Source organism: Drosophila kikkawai, chromosome 2L (assembly GCF_030179895.1).
Source record: "Drosophila kikkawai strain 14028-0561.14 chromosome 2L, DkikHiC1v2, whole genome shotgun sequence".
Lineage (NCBI taxonomy): Eukaryota > Metazoa > Arthropoda > Insecta > Diptera > Drosophilidae > Drosophila > Drosophila kikkawai.
This window is the reverse complement of record NC_091728.1, coordinates 13248404-13270272: the sequence shown is the minus strand read 5'-3', so window position 1 is coordinate 13270272 and position 21869 is coordinate 13248404. Positions and strand designations below refer to the sequence as shown.

At 42.0% G+C, this 21869-nt stretch overlaps 3 protein-coding genes across 15 annotated transcripts in view; 2 read left to right on the top strand and 1 right to left on the bottom strand.

Moving 5' to 3' along the window:
* Msp300 (Muscle-specific protein 300 kDa) overlaps positions 1-12100 on the top strand; it is a 111427-nt gene extending 99327 nt beyond the window's left edge. For 12 of the 13 annotated variants that reach the window (XM_070283382.1, XM_017176508.3, XM_017176507.3 and 9 more), the window contains 7 exons: positions 72-377; positions 2047-2304; positions 3628-6605; positions 8122-8748; positions 9581-9722; positions 9934-10001; positions 10192-12100. In XM_070283382.1, the coding sequence (XP_070139483.1) occupies positions 72-377; positions 2047-2304; positions 3628-6605; positions 8122-8748; positions 9581-9722; positions 9934-10001; positions 10192-10435 (4623 nt within the window). In that variant the 3' untranslated portion in view covers positions 10436-12100. The remainder of the gene's footprint in view (positions 1-71; positions 378-2046; positions 2305-3627; positions 6606-8121; positions 8749-9580; positions 9723-9933; positions 10002-10191) is intronic. The other variant, XM_070283379.1, reaches the window with a different exon arrangement.
* Positions 12101-13095: 995 nt separating this feature from the next.
* Positions 13096-14917, bottom strand: LOC108081355 (probable cytochrome P450 28d2). Its single transcript, XM_017176501.1, has 6 exons — positions 14724-14917; positions 14528-14666; positions 14360-14467; positions 13653-14280; positions 13322-13591; positions 13096-13265 (listed from the first exon to the last, which is right to left on the bottom strand). Exons 1-6 carry the CDS (start codon positions 14915-14917, stop codon positions 13096-13098), a joined length of 1509 nt encoding a protein of 502 aa, XP_017031990.1.
* Positions 14918-16515: 1598 nt separating this feature from the next.
* On the top strand, positions 16516-18507 carry LOC108081361 (probable cytochrome P450 28d2). The gene is made up of 6 exons (XM_017176513.3): positions 16516-16729; positions 16786-16924; positions 16989-17096; positions 17240-17867; positions 17924-18193; positions 18251-18507. Exons 1-6 carry the CDS (start codon positions 16536-16538, stop codon positions 18415-18417), a joined length of 1506 nt encoding a protein of 501 aa, XP_017032002.1. The 5' UTR covers positions 16516-16535; the 3' UTR covers positions 18418-18507.
* The last annotated feature ends 3362 nt before the right edge of the window (positions 18508-21869 follow it).

Genomic DNA, 21869 nt, shown 5'->3' with positions numbered 1-21869 from the left:
CGTCGCGTCCGGAATACCATAAAATATATATTATAAACCACTAATCCATCGCTCTTCGACTCACATCGCAGGGATTGGCCGGCGATCTACACAACCGCGAGCAACTGATCGATGAACTTAAGGGTGCCGCCAAGCCGCTGATCGAGAGCTGTGATGTCCAGATTGTCGAGCAGATAGAATCGGCCGTCCAGGAGGCAGTGGTCGCCTGGAATGATACCAGTGGCAATCTACAGCAGTTACGCACACGATACCAGAGAGCCGTCGAGCTGTGGGACAAGTACCGCAACGCCTCAGCGGCTGTCAAGAGTTCGATTGACCAGCAAATGGATACGGTCAAGTCCCTAGAGCAGCCATTGGATGCCCTGCAGCACGCCAAGGTGAGTTCTAGAGTATGTAATTTCCTACATGCCGTGACACATCGAGGCAACGTGTCGTATAAGTGATGGGTATCGCGTGGGTGTCGTCTGTGATGCCGTGTTGTGTACGGTGTTAAATCCCAAAGGAAACTAGGAACTTTTGATTGCTATAAATAGCTACTTCCTGGCTGGGTTACCTGATATATTCCGGAAGCTTTTTAGAACAGGACACAGGTCTGTTCCGCTGGCCAGGTGGGCGGACTATTTGATTTTGGCAGCCAACTAACACGGCAATGTGACGCTTTAATTGCCCTCCAGGGAACTCGGAAAAGCCAGTAATTACATTGATTTTCCTCGTAGTAGTAGTAGTACACTTCCTATCAATTTTGGGCGCGTCAATGTAATCGGTTTGTAATGGGAAGTATATATATATGAGGTAACTTCTCGGTCTGTGTGTGTTTGTGTCATAAATTATGCTTTGGTAAATAAACCCAAACGTACGATTTCTTTTTTTGGTATTTACTTAAAAAATTAACGCATACTTCGTCGTCGTTTTGTGTTTATTGATCATTAGGGTCATTATATTATAGGCCGACGACTACGACTTTGCTGTAATTATATTTTCGGACAGGCAGGCCGGCAGGCAGCCCAGCCAACTGTCATTTCACATGGAGAGGAGAGTTTATCAACCCGGGCATTCATTCGTATTATATTATTTGTACACATCGCAGCTTTATCAAGCGAACAGAGGCAGCAGGGAACAGGTCCGCAAAATGCCTTGAAGATAAATGTAAAAAACAACAAACCAAACAAATCTAAATTCTTAAATACTATGTTGGATATTTCAATGCCATTTTCAAAGCCCTTAGTGGCTTGTTTGCTTATGTAGCGGCAAAGATAAAGCATCGGCAAATACTTGCCGGATGATATCATAGGGCACACACTATGATCCGTCCCTTAATTCTCATTTCGTTCTGCTCTAAATTGGGGAATTTATTCGTAGAGTAAAGTATAGTGACCTGTTTTTTTTTTCAATTTGAAAACGAAAGTGTGCGCTCGACAAGCAGCCCTAATTACAATTGCCGAGCAGCAGGGAAATGCACTCGACAAAGTGCGGCACGGCAATTGATAAGGGTCTCTCGGACCAACCGAATGAGAGCGACCGACCCCCGGCCGGCTTGAGCTAAATACTTGCCGACATCGAAAAGTTAAATATAAACAAGTGACATTTTGCCAGACATCGAAAATAATTGTTTTGGGATTCTAGGGGCTAGCTACAGATGTTGTTTTTTGGTGTTTAGTTGGTGCTTCGTTTATGTTTTTTTGAATTTAGTTGGTGTTTAGCCAAACACCGAATAAACACCAACTGAACACAAATTTTTATTCCGTGTTTAGTTGGAAAAAAAAGATACAGGAAGGTGTGGGTATGATTATTATATTTTATTATTTAAAAGCAGTAAATTAACATTCCAAAGTAATTTTATATTTTAGAATGAGAAGATATAGCATTAAATAAAATATTTAACAAAAGAATTCTATTACTATTTTGAAAGTTTAATATTTAAGCCGCCTGCTTTGGCGACTTCAGCTTCTTTTTAAGGAAAATACATGTCTTTGTTAATTATTTGGCTATAATGGCCTCAACCCTGAGCTTCATTAGCTAACTCTCGCTTTATCTTCGTTCACACAGGTATGCCAAGATAGCCTAAGCACCCAGAATGACAGAATCTTGGAGCTGCGTGACATTGTGGCCAAAATAGCCGCCGATGTGGGTCTAGATGCCTCGGCCCTAATGCAGGGCGAACTGGATGCTCTGGGTCAGCGTTTAGCCGAGTGCAAGGATGCCATTACCACCCTCGCAAATGTGGCTGAAACGCAGGACAAGGAGCGCAAGGAACTCGATAAGGAGGTGGCCCTAGCCAAGTCCTACTTCAACAATGTACAGCAGGTAAGTCGAGCAGGAAACAAATTAATAAAATTATGGATGCACCCCTCCCCCCACACCGCACAGCTGTGGCCCAGCCCCCCTATCTATCGATTATAGCTCCGAATAGATGGATATTTGCATATGTTAGTTCGGCTTTTGGCGTGTGGAAATTCCCACACAAACGAATCTCTATTTACCGGCAATTTGTATTGTTGCTTTCGCTCTGTTAATCCAATACGAAGGACATGCTATTTTAAGTGGGTTAAAAGTTGAAAAAGTTTTTTTGTGTACTGGTTACTACTACCAGGATACAGTGGTTCCCCCTCTCGGGCTTCTCATTCTTCATTATTGATTGATAAGAGGCGTCAATACATGTGCTCCGTGCAAATGGTTGGGCGGTTGACATAAAATCGTAATTGACACTAGCTTTTGCGAAGGAAAGTTCAATATTTTATGGCCATATGGATATATAATGAGATGGTTCTAGTTTTGGAAGGACTATTGTTATGGGTTTGGTAGTTGGGAAAACAAGTTTAAGGAGGATTTTAAAAGAAAGATGAATAGTAAGGGGAGGAATGTGGAAGCTATAAATAAGACTTTTTGATGGGTAAAGAAACAGAAAAGTAAATTAAAGAATATGAAAGTGACGTTTAATAAATTGAATGCATTTTTAAAAAAATATGATTAATTATTTCAATTTCTATTAATCTTTTTCATAATTGTATTGTTTGGTTTTTAGAAGATTGATAAAATGTTTTACATTATTTGATTATCCATTAATAATTTAAATTCTAAATATATATAAATTCTAGATGTGAGTTAGGAGCTGTCTATATATATATATTATTATTTTATAATTTTATTCTTAGCTTTTAGAAGCTTTATAAATTAATTTAAAATCTGTAACGATCTCTTCAAGCATTAAAAATCGTTTGGTAGCTTAAATTTCCCATAAACCTCGCTTCACTGTGGTCTCATTTGCATGGCACATGCCAACCAGTTTTGGTTCCACTTCCTCCCTTCCATCGCCCACCCACTGGTGGTACTCCCTCCTCCAAAGCTTTAGACAATTGAAGTTGGTCAGAGCCGCCAGAGCGCGTGTCGTTGTTGGCATGAGGTCATTGCCAGTTAGAGGAAAGAGTTGCAATGTGTGCAGAGTTTGATTGTTATTGTTGTCGAAGCCATGCAGGGGACAGACAGACGGACGACGACGACGGCAAGCGGTAACTGGAGACATCGGAGCAGCCGTATTAGGGTCAGGCCAATTAGCAATGCACAAAGAATATTAATATGAAACTGACCAGAGGGAGATATATAGTATTAATGTGATTTTTCTCTCCCTAGGACATTGCTCGCGAGCCACCGCAAAATCCCAAGGAAAGCGAGGAGCAGTTGACCGCCCTGCGAGCCCATCTCCAAACTTTGGCCAGAACAGAAGAGCAACTGCGACAGCTGAAGGAGCGCCAGCAGAAGAATGAAGTGGCTCCCTCAGTCTCTGGAGCTGATGACGACGGTATACTGGAGGTTCTAGCCATGTGGCAGAAGATATTCCAGGATACATTCCAGGAGTACCATCGCTTGTCCACGCGTCTTGCCCGCAGCCAGAACAGTTCGGAGGCCTTGCGTCTTTGGAGACAATATCTCCAGCATGTGCAGTCCTTCCTCTCCTGTGCCATTCCCGAGGATTACAGCAGTCTGAGGGAACAGCAGCAGCTGTGTGCCATCCACCAAAACTTGCTCATCTCGCAGCAAAGTGTGCTGGCCGAGACGCCACTGGAATCGGAGCTCTCCGAGCAGTACAAGGCTCTGACGAACCTGCACAATGAGACCCTCTCGAGGATTATGCAGCGCAATGGTGAGCTACAGCGGCGGGTGAGTGGCTGGAATGCCTATCGCCAGCAGCTGGATGCCCTTTTGGACTGGCTGCGTCAGCGAGAGGCAGAGCGAAATGGCCTACAACTGCGTTACATACACCTGAAGCGAGTGCCCCACCTGAAGAACCGCCTGGATTCTATGATCCAGCAGCTGGACCAGGGAGAACAACAGAGCAAGGTTCTGCAGGAGCAGCAGCAAGAGATGGCCAAGCACTGCGACGATGCCCTGGCCACCGCCATGCGCATGGAGCAGGCCAGCATAGGCCAGCGTATCAATAACCTACGTGCGGCGCTCAAGACCTGGCAGGGTTTCCTCCTCCGCGTGACCCAACTCTCGGAGACTTACGAGCTAAGGGTGCAGCAATTGCAAAAGGAGTTTGGAGCAGCCCAGAGGCTGCTGGATTCGAATAGTGAAGAATCTGCACTGCCCACCCAGCCGGCGGCCATTGAGCAGCTGCTGGGAGCCTTGCGTTCCCAGAGAGTCCAGCTGGGCGCCCAGGTGCCCGCTCTGGAGAGTCTCACTGTGACCCAGGAGGAACTCAAGGAGTGCATCAGTCCGCATGACATGAAGACCATACGCCAAAGGAACTGGCTGCTCTGGCAGCAGCACGCCGATCTGGACTACCAGCTGGCTAACCTGATAAACTCCATCGAGGAGCGTCTGTCTCTGCTTTCAAACTACCAAATCCGCTACGAACGCATCTCCCAGTGGCTGCAGCGCCTGGAGCATCGTGTGGACCAGGATGCGGATGTCACAGCCTTGTCCAATCCTGAACAGGCAGCCAAGCAGCTGGAGCAGCAAATCAACTCTGAGCTGCAGCTGCGCGACAAGGAACGCGAGTGGCTTTTGTCCACTAGTCGGGAACTCCTCACGCTGTACTCGGAGCCCGAGGTCCGAACCCAGGTCCAGCAGCAGAGCGATGCCCTCATCGATCGCTGGCAGCGCCTGAAATATCTGTGCAAGCAGAAGGCCACCAAGATCGGGGAACTCAAGATGACCTTGCTCCGCTTGGAGGAGCGCATTATCCTGATACGCTCCTGGCTTTTCGAGGTGGAATCCCAACTGGACAAGCCGCTGAACTTTGAGAGCTACACCCCCAATATCATCGAGGCCAAGCTGAAGGAGCACGAGCAAATACAGCGCTCCATTGAGCACCACAGCAGCAATGTGGGCGAGGTCCTGAATCTCGTGGAAATGCTGCTGAACGATGCGGACAGCTGGCGCACTCAGGTCAACACCTCCGGACTGGCGGCCTCTGCTCAAAATCTCGAGCAGCGTTGGAAGAACGTGTGTAGCCAGTCGGCAGAGCGCAAGGCACGCATCCTGACCACCTGGAATCTCCTCCAGCAGCTGATCAAGCTCACGGCCGAACACAAGAACTGGCTGGGCAAGCAGGAGAGTCAGCTGGCGGGCTACGAGCGGGACCGCAAGTCAAGCAGCAAGCAAAAGCTGGAAGAACGCCAGAAGGAACTGAGAGCCAAGCTGGAGGAGCTGGAAAGCCAGTCGGTGAATCTGCGCCAGCTGGAGCAGATCTACGCCAAGCTGACCTCCAGTGCCGGCGTGGAGCCAGAGAACATCCAGAAGCTTACGCTGCCCACCAAGGTGATGGTGAGCATGTGGCGCCAGTTGACGCCCCGCTGCCACGCCCTGCTAGATGCCATTGACAAAGACGCCAAGCTGATGCGTGAGTTCAACAATGCCCAACAGGAGGCCACCAACTCGCTGAATGCCATACAAAAGGCCCTGGAACAATTGCCCAGCGTGGAGGACCAGCAAAACTCCAAAGCAGAGCCAAAAGTGGTGCTTCAACGCCTGGAGAGCCTAGAGAAGAAGCTGCAGGATGCCCAGCAGCATGTACAGCAGGCGGATAGCTTGGCCCAGGAGGCCAAGGCCAGGACCAAGGAGCAGCCACAGCACAAGCAATTGCTGGAACTGATCACCGCCTACACCACCCTCTGGCAGTCTGTGCAGACCCGCATCGTGACCCTCAAGACCACTTGGCTGGCCAGAGCCGCTCAAGCAGCTGCCGCCGCATCTCGTGTTGTGCCTGTGAATGAGGCAGCCAATGCCGCTGTCCAGGTGAATACCCTGTCTCAGAGGAAACTTCGCCAGGCCCAGCAGATGCAGCGTGAGACCTCCATCACCGCCAAGGATGCCTACATTATGGAACTGCAGACAGCCATCACGGAGTGCCAAAATAATCTGGATGAGCTGCAGCGCACGGTGGCGGACAAGACCCGCAAGCCGGGACCACAGAAGATAGCCAAGCTGCTGGGCAATGCCCAGTCATCCACGGAGCTGGTGAAGCATCTCAGCCATTTGCTGCTCACCGAGTGCCAGGCGGACAACCAGTCCGCCCAGGTGGACACCGTGGCAGAGCTCACGTTGCGCTTTGACACATTGCAGTCGCAGTGGAAGGCGCGACAGCAGCACGATCAAAATGCAAGGTAGGTTTTACCTTTTTTTATAAAAATATATTTATATATTTCATGGGATATTTTATCGCAAGGTCTTGCTAAGCCTGGGGTATTTTTATACCCTTTATCATAATTATTTGTCATTATTATTTCAGTCAGAAGCTTGCAAAGCAGTGAAGGAGTCATTTCCGACCCCATAAACCATATATATTCTTGATCAGCATTAACAGGCGCGTCTTTGAAGCCATGTCGGAACAAAAAAAAATTTTTTTAATTTTCCAAAATTTCAAAAATTGATAAGGGGTTACATCATTAAAATTCTCAAAAATCGACAAAATTTTTAATTTTTTAAAATTTTTTAAGATTTGTTAAACTAGAAAAAACTAGCATAGAAAAGCTTTCCGAATTGAATTTGAGGCTTTTTTGACTTATTTATGGCATTTTTTAACATAGATTTTTCCGAGAATTTTCATAATAAACATGTTTATGGATTTTTTTTAACATTTATTAGGGTTTAGATCATTAAAGTTTGAACAATGAGCGCAATTTTAACTAGCACAAAAATAGTTATCAAAGTTCCAAGTATTCCAAATTTAAATTAATGAATTTGTGATAAATTTTAATGTTTATATACTTATTTTTATGAGGAGTCAAAGTGGCATGCCTTAAAATCCTTATTTATTCTGTGTCTCAAATACTCCTAAATCAACAAATTAGACACGAACGGCATCCTGTGTAGTTAATCATATTACAACAGATGACTTGTGTTTGTGGTCAGTAAAAGTTAAGTTAATAGTAACTTAAAGATCAAATATAGTATATACTTAATTTCTAGATACAGTACCTTAAGGTCTATATCCCAACTTAGGCTTAGCAAGCTCTAGATCTTATTCGGTTTACCGAAAGGCATTATTTCCCTTGGTGTTTTGGGTTTGTTTTTTAACTAGCATATTACATGTTTTATTGCCTTCCATCTCGCTGTTGCCTACTCCTCTCTCGCTCTGTCTCTCGCTCTCTGTCACACACACACGCATTAAACACAACCCACAAAAACTTACCTACGCCTAACTCGAACCTGCGCATTCACGATGACACTCGCCAGGTGCCACCTACCTGCATCCTACAAGTACAACTGCATACAGTAAGTGTTTTCTACCTGAACCGCATTAACCGAAGCGGGTGTAAGTAGCTCCCACCTCCGGCTGTTTTGTGTTTTGTGTGGCTTTCCACTAGACAAAAGCTGGCAGCGGATCATCCGATGGCTGCCAGTCTCCAGGGTGGAGCACAGCAAACGGCGGTGGTGGGGAACTACCTATGCTACCTGCTTGCCAAGCTGCTTACTAAAGCCTCAATTTCCAAGGACTTTGGGAAGGCTTTGGCTTAGGCAAACATATAAACATAACTCTATTATCATCCAAGTTGAGTCTGTGTTCCAACACTGAATCAACTAATGCTGTATGGAGTCACTAGATCTTTGTGTGCATTGTGTGCATTTTTTTTATAATTTACTAATTATAAATACTCTTTACTTATTCCACCCTTTCAGCGAGGTCGGCCGTCTAACGTGTCCGCTCTGCACGCAGCGTAACTGGCAGCAGATCGACAACGATCTGTGGCGCCTGGAGCAGTGGCTGCAGTTCGCCGAGAGCACCCAAAAGGCCCAGTCGGCTCCGCCCTCGAATATCGAGCTCCTTGAGGATGTCACCCAAGATCATCGCGAGTTCCTCTTGGATCTGGAGAGTCACAAGTCCATTATCTCGTCCCTCAATGTCGTCGGCGACCATTTGGCCACTCACACCTCGGATACCGAAAAGGCGCGACAACTTCGTTCGCGCCTGGAGGCCGACAATGAACGCTGGAACAATGTCTGCATAAATGCCACCAAATGGCAGGGTCTGCTCCAGACCGCTCTTATGGGCAACAGCGAGTTCCATCAGACCATCGATGAGCTGGTGGACTGGCTACAGCGCACCGAGCAGAACATTAAGGCCTCGGAGCCTGTGGATCTCACCGAAGAGCGTTCCGTGCTCGAGGCCAAGTTCAAAAAGTTCAAGGATCTGCGTGCCGAGCTGGAACGCTGCGAGCCGCGTGTGGTGAGCCTGCAGGATGCGGCCGATCAGCTGCTGCGCGAAGTCGAGGGCTCACAGCAGCAGTCGCAGCACACCTACGAAAGGTAAGGTGTCCGGTGGGCCAGTTCCGAGGGCGGAACGAAACGGAATCGTGGGTGCCGCTTGAGCTTGTAGTAGGGATTCGGAACTGAAAGGGAGTAGTTAGTAGGGCGGAAAGCAAAATGGATTTAATTTAGTTTTATTTTGTAGTTATTTTTTGGTTTGAAATTCATTTTGATTAATTTTAGTTTTATTTTTTCAATTAGTTTTGATAATACCCTTATCCTAGTTTGTGGGCTTTCTTTTAGTTTATTATATAGTTTCTAGTAGCATCTGTGCTTTTTCCATTATCAAATTATCAAAATTTTCGGCCTTTATTGCTTGCCTCTTGTTAACATTTCAAAACTATATTTTATATATTTTAAATATAGTTTATATATTTGATACATTTTATGTATTTTATATATAATATATATTCTTCACATTTCACAAATACTTTTGTAACTATAAACATTTCAAAAATTATATTTCCTCTTTCCACAAAATTATACTAAAACTGTTTGTAAAAACAGCTAAAAACCTTTTGGAATTTCCCCAACCACACATCCCTTCTTTAGCCTCTTAAGAGGACCTCCAAACCATCCACACTTATTAAGTAGAACTTGTTTTTTCAGCCTTATCTCTTCTTAAGTTATACAAACTCAATCGTACCGATCTCGAACATTTGTTTTTGCCTCTACACAAACACTTTTGTGTTGCTGTTTTTGTTGCGTATTTATTATATATTCTTTTTTGTGTTGTATTTTTTGGTACTCAAAATTCTTTCGTCCGCCCATTCTAACCCCTCATCCAAACTGACCTCCCCAAGAGCCGTTGCAAATGTTTTAAATGCTCCAGAACCCTTTCCAGATTGACCGATCTCCGCCTGCGCCTGCAATCCCTGCGCCGCCTAGCCGGCATCTACATAGTCAAGCTGGGCGCTGTTCTGGGCTACGAGGGCGACTCTCTTGGTGTGCCGCTGCACATGTTGTCGAGCGAGGTAAGTGTTTCAATTCCCTGGAGGTGATTCCTTCAGATTGTCCTGAAAAAGTATATTATTTGATTTGTTGATTTGTGAGCGCACCCGAAGTAAGTGAATCCAATTGGACAAGTGACGATGAGAAATTGTTTACGGAGAAACCCTTTTGATTTCGTTTTATTTATAATTTATTTTCGTTTTTCTTTTCCTTCTTTCTTTGTGGCAATTCTAGCTTTTGGATAATACTACATTATCAACCTCTTCCATGCAGGCCGCCGCACCCAACACAGAAAATGCAAAGTAAATATCTAAATAGAAATTAATTTAAGTTTAACACAAGCAAAAAGTAGTTTGTTTACCTTTTTTGTTAGAGCAACTTGTGTGCACTTTATAGTAAAAAGAGAAGAGCACATAGTTAGCCCTCTGTAGTTGCATGTTATTTTCCATTTTATTTCTTTCTTGGATTAATTTTTACTCTTCACTTCCTTAGCAACACCGATGGCGTCGATGCTGTCGATGGCGATGTCATCAATACCACGGTGCTGGCGCGCAGTGCTCGGTTCCTAGGCCGCGTTGCCCGTGCCTCCCTTCCCATACAGGCGCTCATGCTGCTGCTTTTAGGTGTGGCCACTCTGGTGCCCCAAGGTGAGGACTACACCTGTATGTTCTCAAACACCTTCGCCCGCAGCCTGGAGCCCATGTTGTCATATCCCCACGGTCCGCCGCCCACCTAGGCTAGTGGCAGCTCCTGAAAGAACAAACCCCTGACCTACCCTGAACATTAACAGAACTAATCGAGAGTGAAGAACACAGATAACCCAATAAGAAATGCCTTTTTGTAACTAAATTCCTGTAAAAACGATCGCACCCAAGTGCGTGGGAAAAATTCAAGAACGTTGTACATTTTGTGTGTAGTTATCACATTTTATAATTGTATGTAATTTTATAATGATTTAATAGCTAGAGGCATTAATAAATCAAAATTAATTTGTACATAACCCAGACAGACTCGACGAGAAGAACAAAAACACTATATGAAAATGAAGAATAATGAATACAAAGAAACTACTAAACGAAAACTAACGAAACCCTTTTGTAAAACGATATATACATTATACATATATATTTGCACAGCAAACAATTTATATATTCATATATATACCCAACATATATGATCCCAAACTATATAAAGAGAAACCCCAACATTTTGTATATAAAAGAAAAAGAGATAACTAAGCTTAAACGAAATCAAAAAATACGCACACGAAAATTTTACTCATTGACGCACGTTGATTATTTCTAGAGAAAGCTCGGTGGCAGCCAGGGGGATTGTGCTCGGAGCTCTGCAAATTTCGTGGAACATTTTTGCAGGAACCCGAACACAACATCCTAGCTACCATCCATTGGCCTGAAAAAGATAAAACCTCAAGACAAATCATGACCCACATAGACCAATCGTCCGGAGAGCTATTCGTCCATCGTTGTGCCTTGTGTATTGCCCGGCCTTTCTCCCAAATTCAAGGCCGGGCTGTCGATGAGTGGCAATGGTGACCGTTTAGACTTCTTCGGCATTTAAAGCCACCTTGCTCAAGGATAATTCTGCCCCATGGCCAAGCTCTCTCCCAAGGCCAGGGGTTAGAAAGGAATTTAAACCGTAGTAGTAGACCCGCCACAGGTCTCTCTAAACACCCGTTCTGATCCTTAAACTCGAACTCTGGCAAACGGTGGCTAGACATTTCAAGCATTCCTGATACTCATTTCCAAATTACCATAGACATTGTTTAACCCAGGCCAATCCTCTCTAGATATAAGCGACGTGCGTGCCGCGAGCATTGAACAAAACGAAGCAAGTGTCCTATGCCGGTGCTAAACCAACCAACAAATTTTCTATATAAAAAGAAAAGCTGTAAAATGCGTATACAAAAATGAAATGAAATTTAAATAATGAGAAATGAATGAAATGAAAAACAAAAAAGAAAAATCATTAAAAAAAAATCGTAAAAATGCAATTTGCATATATAGACAAGTGGCGTTAGTCCATCCAGTAAAAAAGTAACCTATTTTGTTGTTAATATTTTTTGATAAACCCTAATTATATATACCTTTGCCTTATACTTATCCAACTTGTTTATGACTATTTTTTATTATTTAACGCCTGAGCAATTATTGAGAAAAATACATACATTTATTTATTAGAATATATGCGATTTATTATGTATTTAATTAAGTTTGATTTAACTGTTAAATTTGTGTAATCTGCTGCTTCTATCTGGTTATTATCAAGCCACGCGCGCCGTTATCCAGTTAATATAATTTATGTAGCATTTTAAGATTTCCTTTCTTGTGAACAACTGTACCTTTATATGCATTATGATTATTAAAGAAAAATTACAAAATAATTATAAAGTATTGTATTTACGGAAATTGGGCTGATTTTAAGAATTTTATAGTGTTTTTTACGCAGTTTTTATTTAAGGGGGTCTTCTCATTGGGCAACTTTTTTTTTTCGATTTTTTTTTTTTTGCATTTATTTATAGCTTGGGATGGTGTGTATATGTCCCCAAAAGGATTTTTAGAAATTCGAAATACTTTAGAAGATACAGCCTTATTTGTGAAGCAAGTTCTTCGCAAAATGAGCTTTTTTTCAAACTTCAAACGCGTTTATCTCGAAACCACGTTTTTCGAACTGGCGGCCATGATATCTCCAGTTCAACTCAACCGATTTTCATGAAACAAAGTGGAGTCGACGCAGAATTGTCACCATTCTCGGGTGACGGAACAGATTTTTTAAAAAATTTTTTTTTATATTTTTTTTTTACATTAAACTACAAAAAAAAAGCCCGAAATCGAAATTTTTTTTTTAAATGGCCGCCATTTTGTTTAAAAAAATTTAAAAAAAAATCTGTTCCGTCACCCGAAAATGACATCAATTCTGATTATAACCCCGTTTTTATTTTTCATTTCGGACTCTCTGGAGACCCTGAATCGTGGCCGCCAGGACGACACCTTTTTTTTCGACCACCATGTTTGAAGTCTCATTACTCTTTGAACAACCCTCGTATCGAGGCAAGAACAACTTTTTTAGTTACTTTGAACATTTTTGAATTCAATAAATAAAAAAAGTTTCCAATTATTCTTTGCGTTTTCAAATAAGAATTTTTTTAAAAAGGGTCCAAAAAACGGCTTTTGAATGAGAAGACCCCCTTAATTTTTGAATATAGTGGAAAATCAGCAATTCCTGGATTTCAGCAGCAGCAGAAGGTGGATTTACTGAGTTGAGATAAGCAGATCTGTGGCAAGACAATAATCGTTTGCACTGAAGTAAATCCTCTTCTACAAACTAAGGCGTGCCAAAGTTAGCCTCCTTTCTTTTTATATAATATCCTGATATCCTTCAACCTCTCCGTTCCTTAAAATCCAACCAAATCCCTCCCTTCAGGGTAGCCATAAAGAAGGTGTTATCTATCTGATCGTCCGAGCGGGTCTTGGGATTAACCTTGATCTCAAAGTGGCGAACGATCTCCACAAGTGCTGTCTTGATCTGAGTAAGAGCAAAGCGCATGCCTGCAAGGAGAGATATTTTCATTTATAGTTGATTTCCCCAAAAGCCCTTTACCCACCTGGACAGATGCGAGGTCCATTGCCAAAAGCCAGGTAGACACCTCTTTCACGGTACTCCTTGACCCCACCATTTGCCTCCAGGAAGCGCTCAGGCTTGAAGGAATCCGGATTCTCATAATACTGAGGATCGTGGTGTATAGCTTTCACTGGTATGGTGACCACATCGCCAGGATTTGCCCGCAACGTGACTCCATTCTTGTTGACAAAGTCGTAGGATTCGGTGACCTTTTTGCGAGCAGCAACTTGCGGCGAAAACAAGCGCAATGTTTCTAGGAAATATTAGAGTTATTATTACTAAGATAAAATAAAATATAAGCCGGCTTCTCTCACCGTGGAGGCAGGCTTCCAGATAGGGCAGATCGGTCAGCTGATCAAAGGTAAAATCTGCATTTCCTATTTCCTGCAAGACCTTTTGCTGCTTCTCTGGATGGCGTGCCAGCATCAACAGGGTGTGAGCCAATACCATGGCCGTCGTCTCAAAGCCGTCCGTGAGCAAGGTCATCGTGTGCGTGGTTAACTCCTCAGTGTCCAGGCCCTTCTTCTCCTGCAACTGCAGCATGTAGTTGAGGAAGTCGTCGCGATGTTGTGTGGGCGAGGTCTGCCTCAAGGTGATGCAGCGCCTGATTATATCCGAGAAGAACTCCACCGCCTCCTTGTTGAAAAAGGCCACGCTGTAGAACTTGCGTATTGTTGGCCAGAGATTGGCCAACATATTGAAGAAGATGAACCCAAACGAGGAGTTGAAAACCCGCTGGGTCATTCTGACCATGGGCGTCCGCGTGTCCCCGAAACTCTGAGCGGAGATTCCCAGGACGCAGTCGGACACCACTTCAGTGGTGTAGCAAAGAGAAAGCTCCATGGCATCCAGTCCCTGTGAGGTGGCTATATTTTGCTGACGCCGAATAAAGTCCACGAACTTTTTACAGACACTTTGGGAGATGGGATAGACGGCCTTGACCTGGGGGGGGGATGGGAAGCTCTAATGTAAGTCTAAAATATAAAAACAAATCCAGAAGAAAGTACATTCTATAACTTACTCTATTCGGCGACAATCCTGGCGTAATTTCCGACCTCTTCTCTTTCCATTCATCTCCCGTCAGCAGAAACGGGTTATTTCCCAGGATCTTGTCCGTCTTTTTGTCCAACTAATTTTGAATATATGAGCTGCAGATGTGGCTTCACCCATTAAAACTATTTTTACTTACGAATTTCTCCCATTCATTGTTATGAAAGCTCCGAAAATCAGTGGCATAAATCTTATATATATACTCCGGACACGTAACCAGTAGCTGTGGCACTCGGGTGTTGAACACACCCACTATTTTGTCCGTATCCTTGAACTGCCTGCATAAGGACCTCTGGTTTATGCCGAAAATATCCAAATATGCTTAATGCACTTACTCGTAGATATCATCATAGTCGTAGGCTATGTTCCGCCTGCGAGTGAAGATGCTGGGAAAGCTGCCAACCAATGGCCAAGTGGGCGCCGTCCTGATTCCTTTCTTCCTCCAGTGATCAAAGTTCCAGGTGAGGAACCTATAGATCAGCGCCAAAAGGATGGCGATCGAGGATAGTGCCCATCCAACCGGGTCCATCATGCCACAATTATTCGCAATCGCAGCCGAATCTTAACTAAACCGAAAAAAGGAATTCACAAGAAATTTATATTTTGCGATAACATTTAACATTTATAGTCTTGTTTTTCTTGTCGCATTAGGACACGAGGAACTAATCTTCCATTCGAGATTCACCCTTACTCGGGTCAAGGCTAAATTCGCGAAATTCATGGTTAAATCGCGATTTACTCTCTCCAACTTTCTGCTAGCAACGAATCCAATATCGAACTAGAAAGTCGAACCAAGTTCGAGTTTGAATGAATGTTTTTACATACCGAATGTATGTAAATATGCTTGAGTCTTGGCTAAAGAATAATGTAGAAACTAATTTTACGCATACTTACATAGAATTGTAAAAAAAAATGTTCTTGGTGTCAAATTGTTTTTGTTGTACAAATGTGTTGTTGTGAATATGTTGTTGTTGTTGTTCTTGTTGTAGACAAGGACAAGGGTTCAATTTCAACATTATTAGTATGAAAACATCAATACTTAAGCCTACTAAAGGGGGGATATACATGTAAACCTAAATTTTTTTTGGCAAATTTTTTTTTTGTTTAAAAAATAGTTTATTACTTAAAGAATATACTGTGTAAGTTTCATCATCGAATTCCAACTTTAAGGGCCTCAAATTAAGTATGCAAGCAAAGTATACAAGTGTTAACGTGGGCGCATCAAAAACTTTAAACGTCTTTTTCTCAGCTTCTAATTTTTGCATTTCTGCCTATGCTATGGACACGATTCAGAAAAAACTACGTAACATATCGGAGTGAATCAAATTTTATTATGATCAGCATGAAATTATCTTCTATTTGAACCTACATGGTTGTTATAAAACTGAGTATTACTATTTTTTAAGAGGGTGGGAAGTGAAAACTGATCACCTGAAAATGGCATTTTTTCCTTCAAATCAAAATTTAATTTTTTTGTCTTGATTTCTTTTGGGTTTTTTAGGTTCAAATAGAAGATACAGGTGTAATGAATACAAAAAAAATTAGTTTACGGGTTTTGGACAGGAATTACGACCCCATTCGTGTCCATAGTACGGCAACTCAAAGCTCGAGGCGCTACGGCATATGTTCCATAAATCCGCCATTTTGTAAAATATTGTTAATAACTAATTTTTTTTGTCATCTCTGATTCTACTTTTAACTATATCCAAAGTTTCACAACGATTGCTTGACTATTTCTTATAAAAAAAAATTCACGAAAAATGACAAAATTTTGACCGCTTACATGTATATCCCCCCTAAAGGCAGAAGAGGGACTATGAGAACAATTTTTCGTTTTAACATTGCGTTAAATTATAATTAAATTAAATTTAAATTAAATTAAAATGAAATCAACAACTTTAATATCTTCCCCAAACAAATTTAATGCACCTCTTCAATTGTAAAACAAAGGCTTCTTATCACACCCTTGAACCAAGGCAGTTCCTAATTACCAGTGTTGTTTGTGTCTAGCCAGAACTGCATCAAGAGAGAGCCGTTTATCAATTAAGTTTTGTTGGGGCTTAACGTGGTCTCAATTAACGTAGATCAACTGAGTGCCAGCTCCTCGGTTCAGTTTGCTTTCGACTGCCCTTGCGACCGGTTGTGTCATGTGTCCCATCTGCTGTGTGCTGCTCTCGATTGCCGTGCTCTTGGCACTGGTCTATGTGTTCCTCACCTGGAACTTTGACTACTGGAGGAAGCGAGGCATTAAGACGGCTCCATCATGGCCATTTGTGGGCAGCTTTCCCAGCATTTTCACTCGCAAGCGGAACATCGCCTACGACATAGACGATATCTATCAGTGAGTGCAATGCAATTAATAGATAAATTCGCTTGCTTTTTGCGTTTTACGGGCAGACAGTACAAAGAGACAGAGAACATAGTTGGTGTGTTCACCACGCGACGGCCACAGCTGCTGGTTATGTGTCCGGAATTTATACACAAGATTTATGCCACCGACTTCCGGAGCTTCCATGACAACGAACGCGGAAATTTCGTGAGTAAAAATAGTCTAAGGATGTATAGACTCAGGTACATTATATGGTTTTCTTCCAAAATAGGTGGACAAAAAGGTGGATAAGATCCTGGGAAACAATCCTTTTGTTTTGAAGGGGGATGAATGGAAGGAGAGAAGGACAGAGATCACGCCTGGCTTGTCCCCGAACAGGGTTGGTTACAGAAAATTAATATTTCTCTTCGATAATGAAGTATCTTTCTCTTTGGAAAAGGCTCCTTTTTATTTGGAATATAATAAGTTTATCTTATGAGTTTTCTATTAAGAAACATACATTAAAATAATTTTATTCCATAGATCAGGGCCGTGTATCCTGTGTCCCAAAGTGTCTGCCGAAAGTTTGTGGATTACATCAAGCGGCAGCAAAAAATGGCCACCTCTCAGGGACTGGATGCCATGGAGCTCTCTCTTTGCTACACCACCGAAGTGGTTTCCGACTGCGTCCTGGGAATCTCCGCTCAGAGTTTCACCGACACTCCTACGCCTCTAGTGGGAATGATTCAGCGAGTTTTCAACTCTTCCTTTGGATTTATCCTTTACAGCGTGGTAGCCAACCTCTGGCCACCAATACGCAAGTTCTATAGCGTGGCTCTGTTCACCAAGGAGGCTGAGGATTTCTTCTTTGACATCATGAGACGCAGCATCGCTTTGAGGCGGGAGAAACCGACGCAGCAACGCGATGACTTCCTGAACTATATGCTGCAGTTGCAGGAGAAGAAGGGCCTGGATACAGTGGAGTTGACCTCGCACACAATGACTTTCCTTACGGATGGATTTGAGACTACGGCTCTGGTGCTGTCTCACACTCTGTTGTTGCTGGGACGACATCCAGAGGAGCAGGAAAAGGTTCTGAGGGAAATTGGGAAGGCAGATCTGAGCTTCGAGCAGCTGTCTGAGCTGTCCTACCTGGAAGCCTGCATTCATGGTGAGAGAAACTAACTAACTAAACTTAAACTTAGTACTAACTCTAATATTTTCTAGAAACATTGCGTTTGTTTTCGCCGCAAGTTGCTTCTCGCAAACTGGTAACCGAATCCTACGACTTTGTGAACAAAAACGGAGTCACCTTGCGGTTGAATCCTGGGGATGTGGTCATAGTACCCGTGAAAGCTCTGCACCATGATCCACAGTATTATGAGAATCCGGAGGCCTTTAAACCTGAGCGTTTCCTGGATGCCAATGGCGGCGTGAAGAAGTACCGGGATATGGGCGTCTATCTGCCCTTTGGCGATGGACCGCGTATCTGTCCAGGTGGGTTTGCCTAAGATAAATAAACTAGAAGATTAATTAAACCTTTTTTTCTCACAGGCATACGTTTTGCTCTCACTCAACTCAAGGCAGCTCTTGTGGAGATCGTAAGGACTTTTGAGATCAAGGTTAATCCCAAGACACGCTCCGATGATCAGATAGATGATACATTCTTTATGGCTACCCTAAAGGGGGGGATCCGGTTGGATTTTAAAGAGCGCCAGTGAATTTTATTAATTTCAAAACAATAATGTTAAAAGGGACACATAAAAAGTATAATTTACTATATTTTAAATAAAAACAAGAAAGAAAGCTAACTTTGGCCAGCCAAAGTTTGTATACGTTTGCAGGTAACAATTAAAATATATCATAACTAAGCCAAAAATGCATTACTTTCGATTCGGAAAGCAGTTTTGTGTTAGTTTTTATTAATTTAAAAAAACTGCATACCAAATTTAAAATTTTAAGAAATCAAAATTTTTGGCAATTTTTGCTAATTTTAATGATGTTACCCCTTATCAAATTTCGCAAAAATTGCCAAAATATCGATTTCTTCCGGACATGTCTAGAAAGATTCCCCTGTTGATGCTGATCAAGAATATATATACTTTATAGGGTCGGAAACGTCTCCTTCACTGCGTTGCAAACTTCTGACTGAAATTATAATACCCTGCAAGGGTATAACAAGAAAGGAAGCTAACTTCGGCACGCCGAGGTTTGTATACCCTTGCAGATTGGTTTCGATTTTTATATTATAAATCTATAATGCTAAAAACACTCACAAAACAGAGTTTCATTAAATTTTACCTATACTTTGAATTAGAATTTAATTGCCAAATTTGAATTTGAATTTAACTGCCAAATTTGAATTTGAATTTAACGACGATCAGTTTCAGTGTGCCCAGGTGCAGTTGTAAAATACCACCTAAATTTGGATTCAAAAGGTTTGAGTCTCCGCTAACATGCGTCGGCTCCTAAATGGTTTGGAACTTGGACATTTTATAACAGTTTATACCAGTTTTCAGTCGCTTGCTGCTGATTTCTGTTCGCCGGTTACCCCAATTTGGGAAACAGGCAATTTGCATGGAAATGTTCGGAAATTTGGATGGGCTGCTGTAGGGATGTTGTTGTAAAAAGGTTGTTGTTGCCATAAGCTGTTGTTGTCGGCAACAAATAGGTATAAATACATAAAATGAAATATAACAGTTTATACCAATTATTATTTTTGACCAAAAGTTTTTATAACAGTTTATACCAGTTTTCAGTTGCTTGCTGCTGGTTTCTGTTCGCCTGTTACCCCAGTTTGGAAAGCGGCCAATTTGAATGAAAAGTTTTGCTCACTTGCATCAGTGATGCTCATCTTCATCAGTGATGCTCATCTGCATCAGTGATGCTCATCTGCATCAGTGATGCTCTATTGGGACAAAATGCATCTCTATCTGCCAGTGATGCTCAACTAGCTATTTTGCATTACTGGGACAAAATAGCAACTCTCTAACTGCCAGTGATGCTCATCTAGCTATTTTGCATTATTGGGACAAAATGGCATCTCACTAACTGCCAGTGATGCTCATCTAGCTATTTTGCATTATTGGGACAAAATGGCATCTCACTAACTGCCAGTGATGCTCAAAATGGATTCTCACTAACTGCCAGTGATGCTCATCTAGCTATTTTGCATTATTGGGACAAAATGGCATCTCACTAACTGCCAGTGATGCTCATCTAGCTAATTTGCATTATTGGGACAAAATGGCATCTCACTAACTGCCAGTGATGCTCATCTAGCTATTTTGCATTATTGGGACAAAATGGCATCTCACTAACTGCCAGTGATGCTCATCTAGCTAATTTGCATTATTGGGACAAAATGGCATCTCACTAACTGCCAGTGATGCTCATCTAGCTATTTTGCATTATTGGGACAAAATGGCATCTCACTAACTGCCAGTGATGCCCATCTAGCTATTTTGCATTATTGGGACAAAATGGAATCTCACTAACTGCCAGTGATGCTCATCTAGCTATTTTGCATTATTGGGACAAAATGGCATCTCACTAACTGCCAGTGATGCTCATCTAGCTATTTTGCATTATTGGGACAAAATGGCATCTCACTAACTGCCAGTGATGCTCATCTAGCTATTTTGCATTATTGGGACAAAATGGCATCTCACTAACTGCCAGTGATGCTCATCTAGCTATTTTGCATTATTGGGACAAAATGGCATCTTACTAACTGCCAGTGATGCTGATCTAGCAATTTTGCAATATTTGATGTTTTTTCCATTGTCCACCGCAAGAATGCCCTTCTATTGAGCCTGTTTAAATTATCCCACCAAAAAAAAAAAACCGCATCCTCCTCATAAGTCAAAAATAACAAATTTTTAAAGGTTTTTATTTACTTCAGCTTTAAATAAATAAAAGAAGAAAAGGTGAGGTATGAGAAAATGTCGGAGGTCGTTTCCAGTGGTTTCGGCTCGGTCTTGGTGGCACCCTCGTCGTGCTGCCCCAGCACCTGGTCCGCTTCTGCTCCTCCTCGTCCTGATCCTCCTTGCCAACGCTCTCTGTCTCGCCATCGGCATCCGCTTTGAGTTCCTGGCAGCTTCCTGCAATTAAATTTAAAAAAGGATAGTTTTTGGGAAAAAAAACTAATATTCAAAAAATCATAACTAAGTCAAAAGTGCATGAAACTCAATTCGAAAAGTTTAGTTAGTTTTTTTAGGAGAACTTATTCTCATATTATTTGTATACCCTTTCAGGGTATTACAATTTTAGTCAGAAGCTTGCAAAGCAGTGAAGGAGTCATTTCCGACCCCATAAACCATATATATTCTTGATCAGCATTAACTGGCGCGTCTTTGTAGCCATGCCGGAACGAAAAAAAAAATTTAAAAAAATTTTTCAAAATTTTAAAAATTGATAATTGATCATTAAAATTCTCAAAAATCAACAAAATTTTTAATTTTTAAAAATGTAAAATTCGGTATGCAGATTTATTAAACTAAAAAAAACTAGCATAGAAAAACTTTCCGAATTGAATTTGAGGCTTTTTTGACTTATTTATGCAATTTTTAAACTTTGATTTGTCAAAAAAAATACTATTTTAAAATATGGATAAATTCCTTTTGAAGAACTCAAATATTTGCGGTCTTCTTGAAGGGGTATATCATTTTATTAATAAGAATATATTATATTATAAGAAATAAGAAATAGAAAATAGAAAATTATCGATGTAAAGAATGAGTTTATTCAAGGGTTCTTAAGAATATAAGAGGTCAAAAAAGCATGTGATCATATATGTATATTCCGATTTGCAATTAAAAACCCAACTTATTAATATCATATTTCATTATAATTTATATTGTATAATCATATTAATAATTATGATCGACCTTCAGCCCTTTAATACAAATGCAAACAGCAAGGGCATACAAACATCGACTACCCAAAGTTAGCTTTCTTGCCTATTATCACCTTTAATTTGCCCAGAAATAGCCTGCCAAGTGCTTGGCCCTTGATCTTGATAGCATAACCGAGTCTTATCGCCAAAATGAAACCCGGGCAGTGTGCTCATGATGGGAAACATTATATGTACATCTGTGGCGCTGGCAATTTGATCAATTTGTTTACTGGGTGAATCCGCCCAGCTCCCACAGCCCACTGCCACTTGACTGAC

Excerpts from the sequence above, each read along its gene's own strand:
- LOC108081355 (XM_017176501.1), bottom strand. The coding sequence starts at position 14,917 with ATGGACCCGGTTGGATGGGCACTATCCTCGATCGCCATCCTTTTGGCG. Across the intron at positions 14,667-14,723 it reads GACTATGATGATATCTACGA|GCAGTTCAAGGATACGGACA; the intron begins GTAAGTGCATTA and ends GTCCTTATGCAG. Across the intron at positions 13,592-13,652 it reads TCTGGAAGCCTGCCTCCACG|AAACATTGCGCTTGTTTTCG; the intron begins GTGAGAGAAGCC and ends AATATTTCCTAG.
- LOC108081361 (XM_017176513.3), top strand. The coding sequence starts at position 16,536 with ATGTGTCCCATCTGCTGTGTGCTGCTCTCGATTGCCGTGCTCTTGGCA. Across the intron at positions 17,097-17,239 it reads CTGGCTTGTCCCCGAACAGG|ATCAGGGCCGTGTATCCTGT; the intron begins GTTGGTTACAGA and ends TTTATTCCATAG. Across the intron at positions 17,868-17,923 it reads CCTGGAAGCCTGCATTCATG|AAACATTGCGTTTGTTTTCG; the intron begins GTGAGAGAAACT and ends AATATTTTCTAG.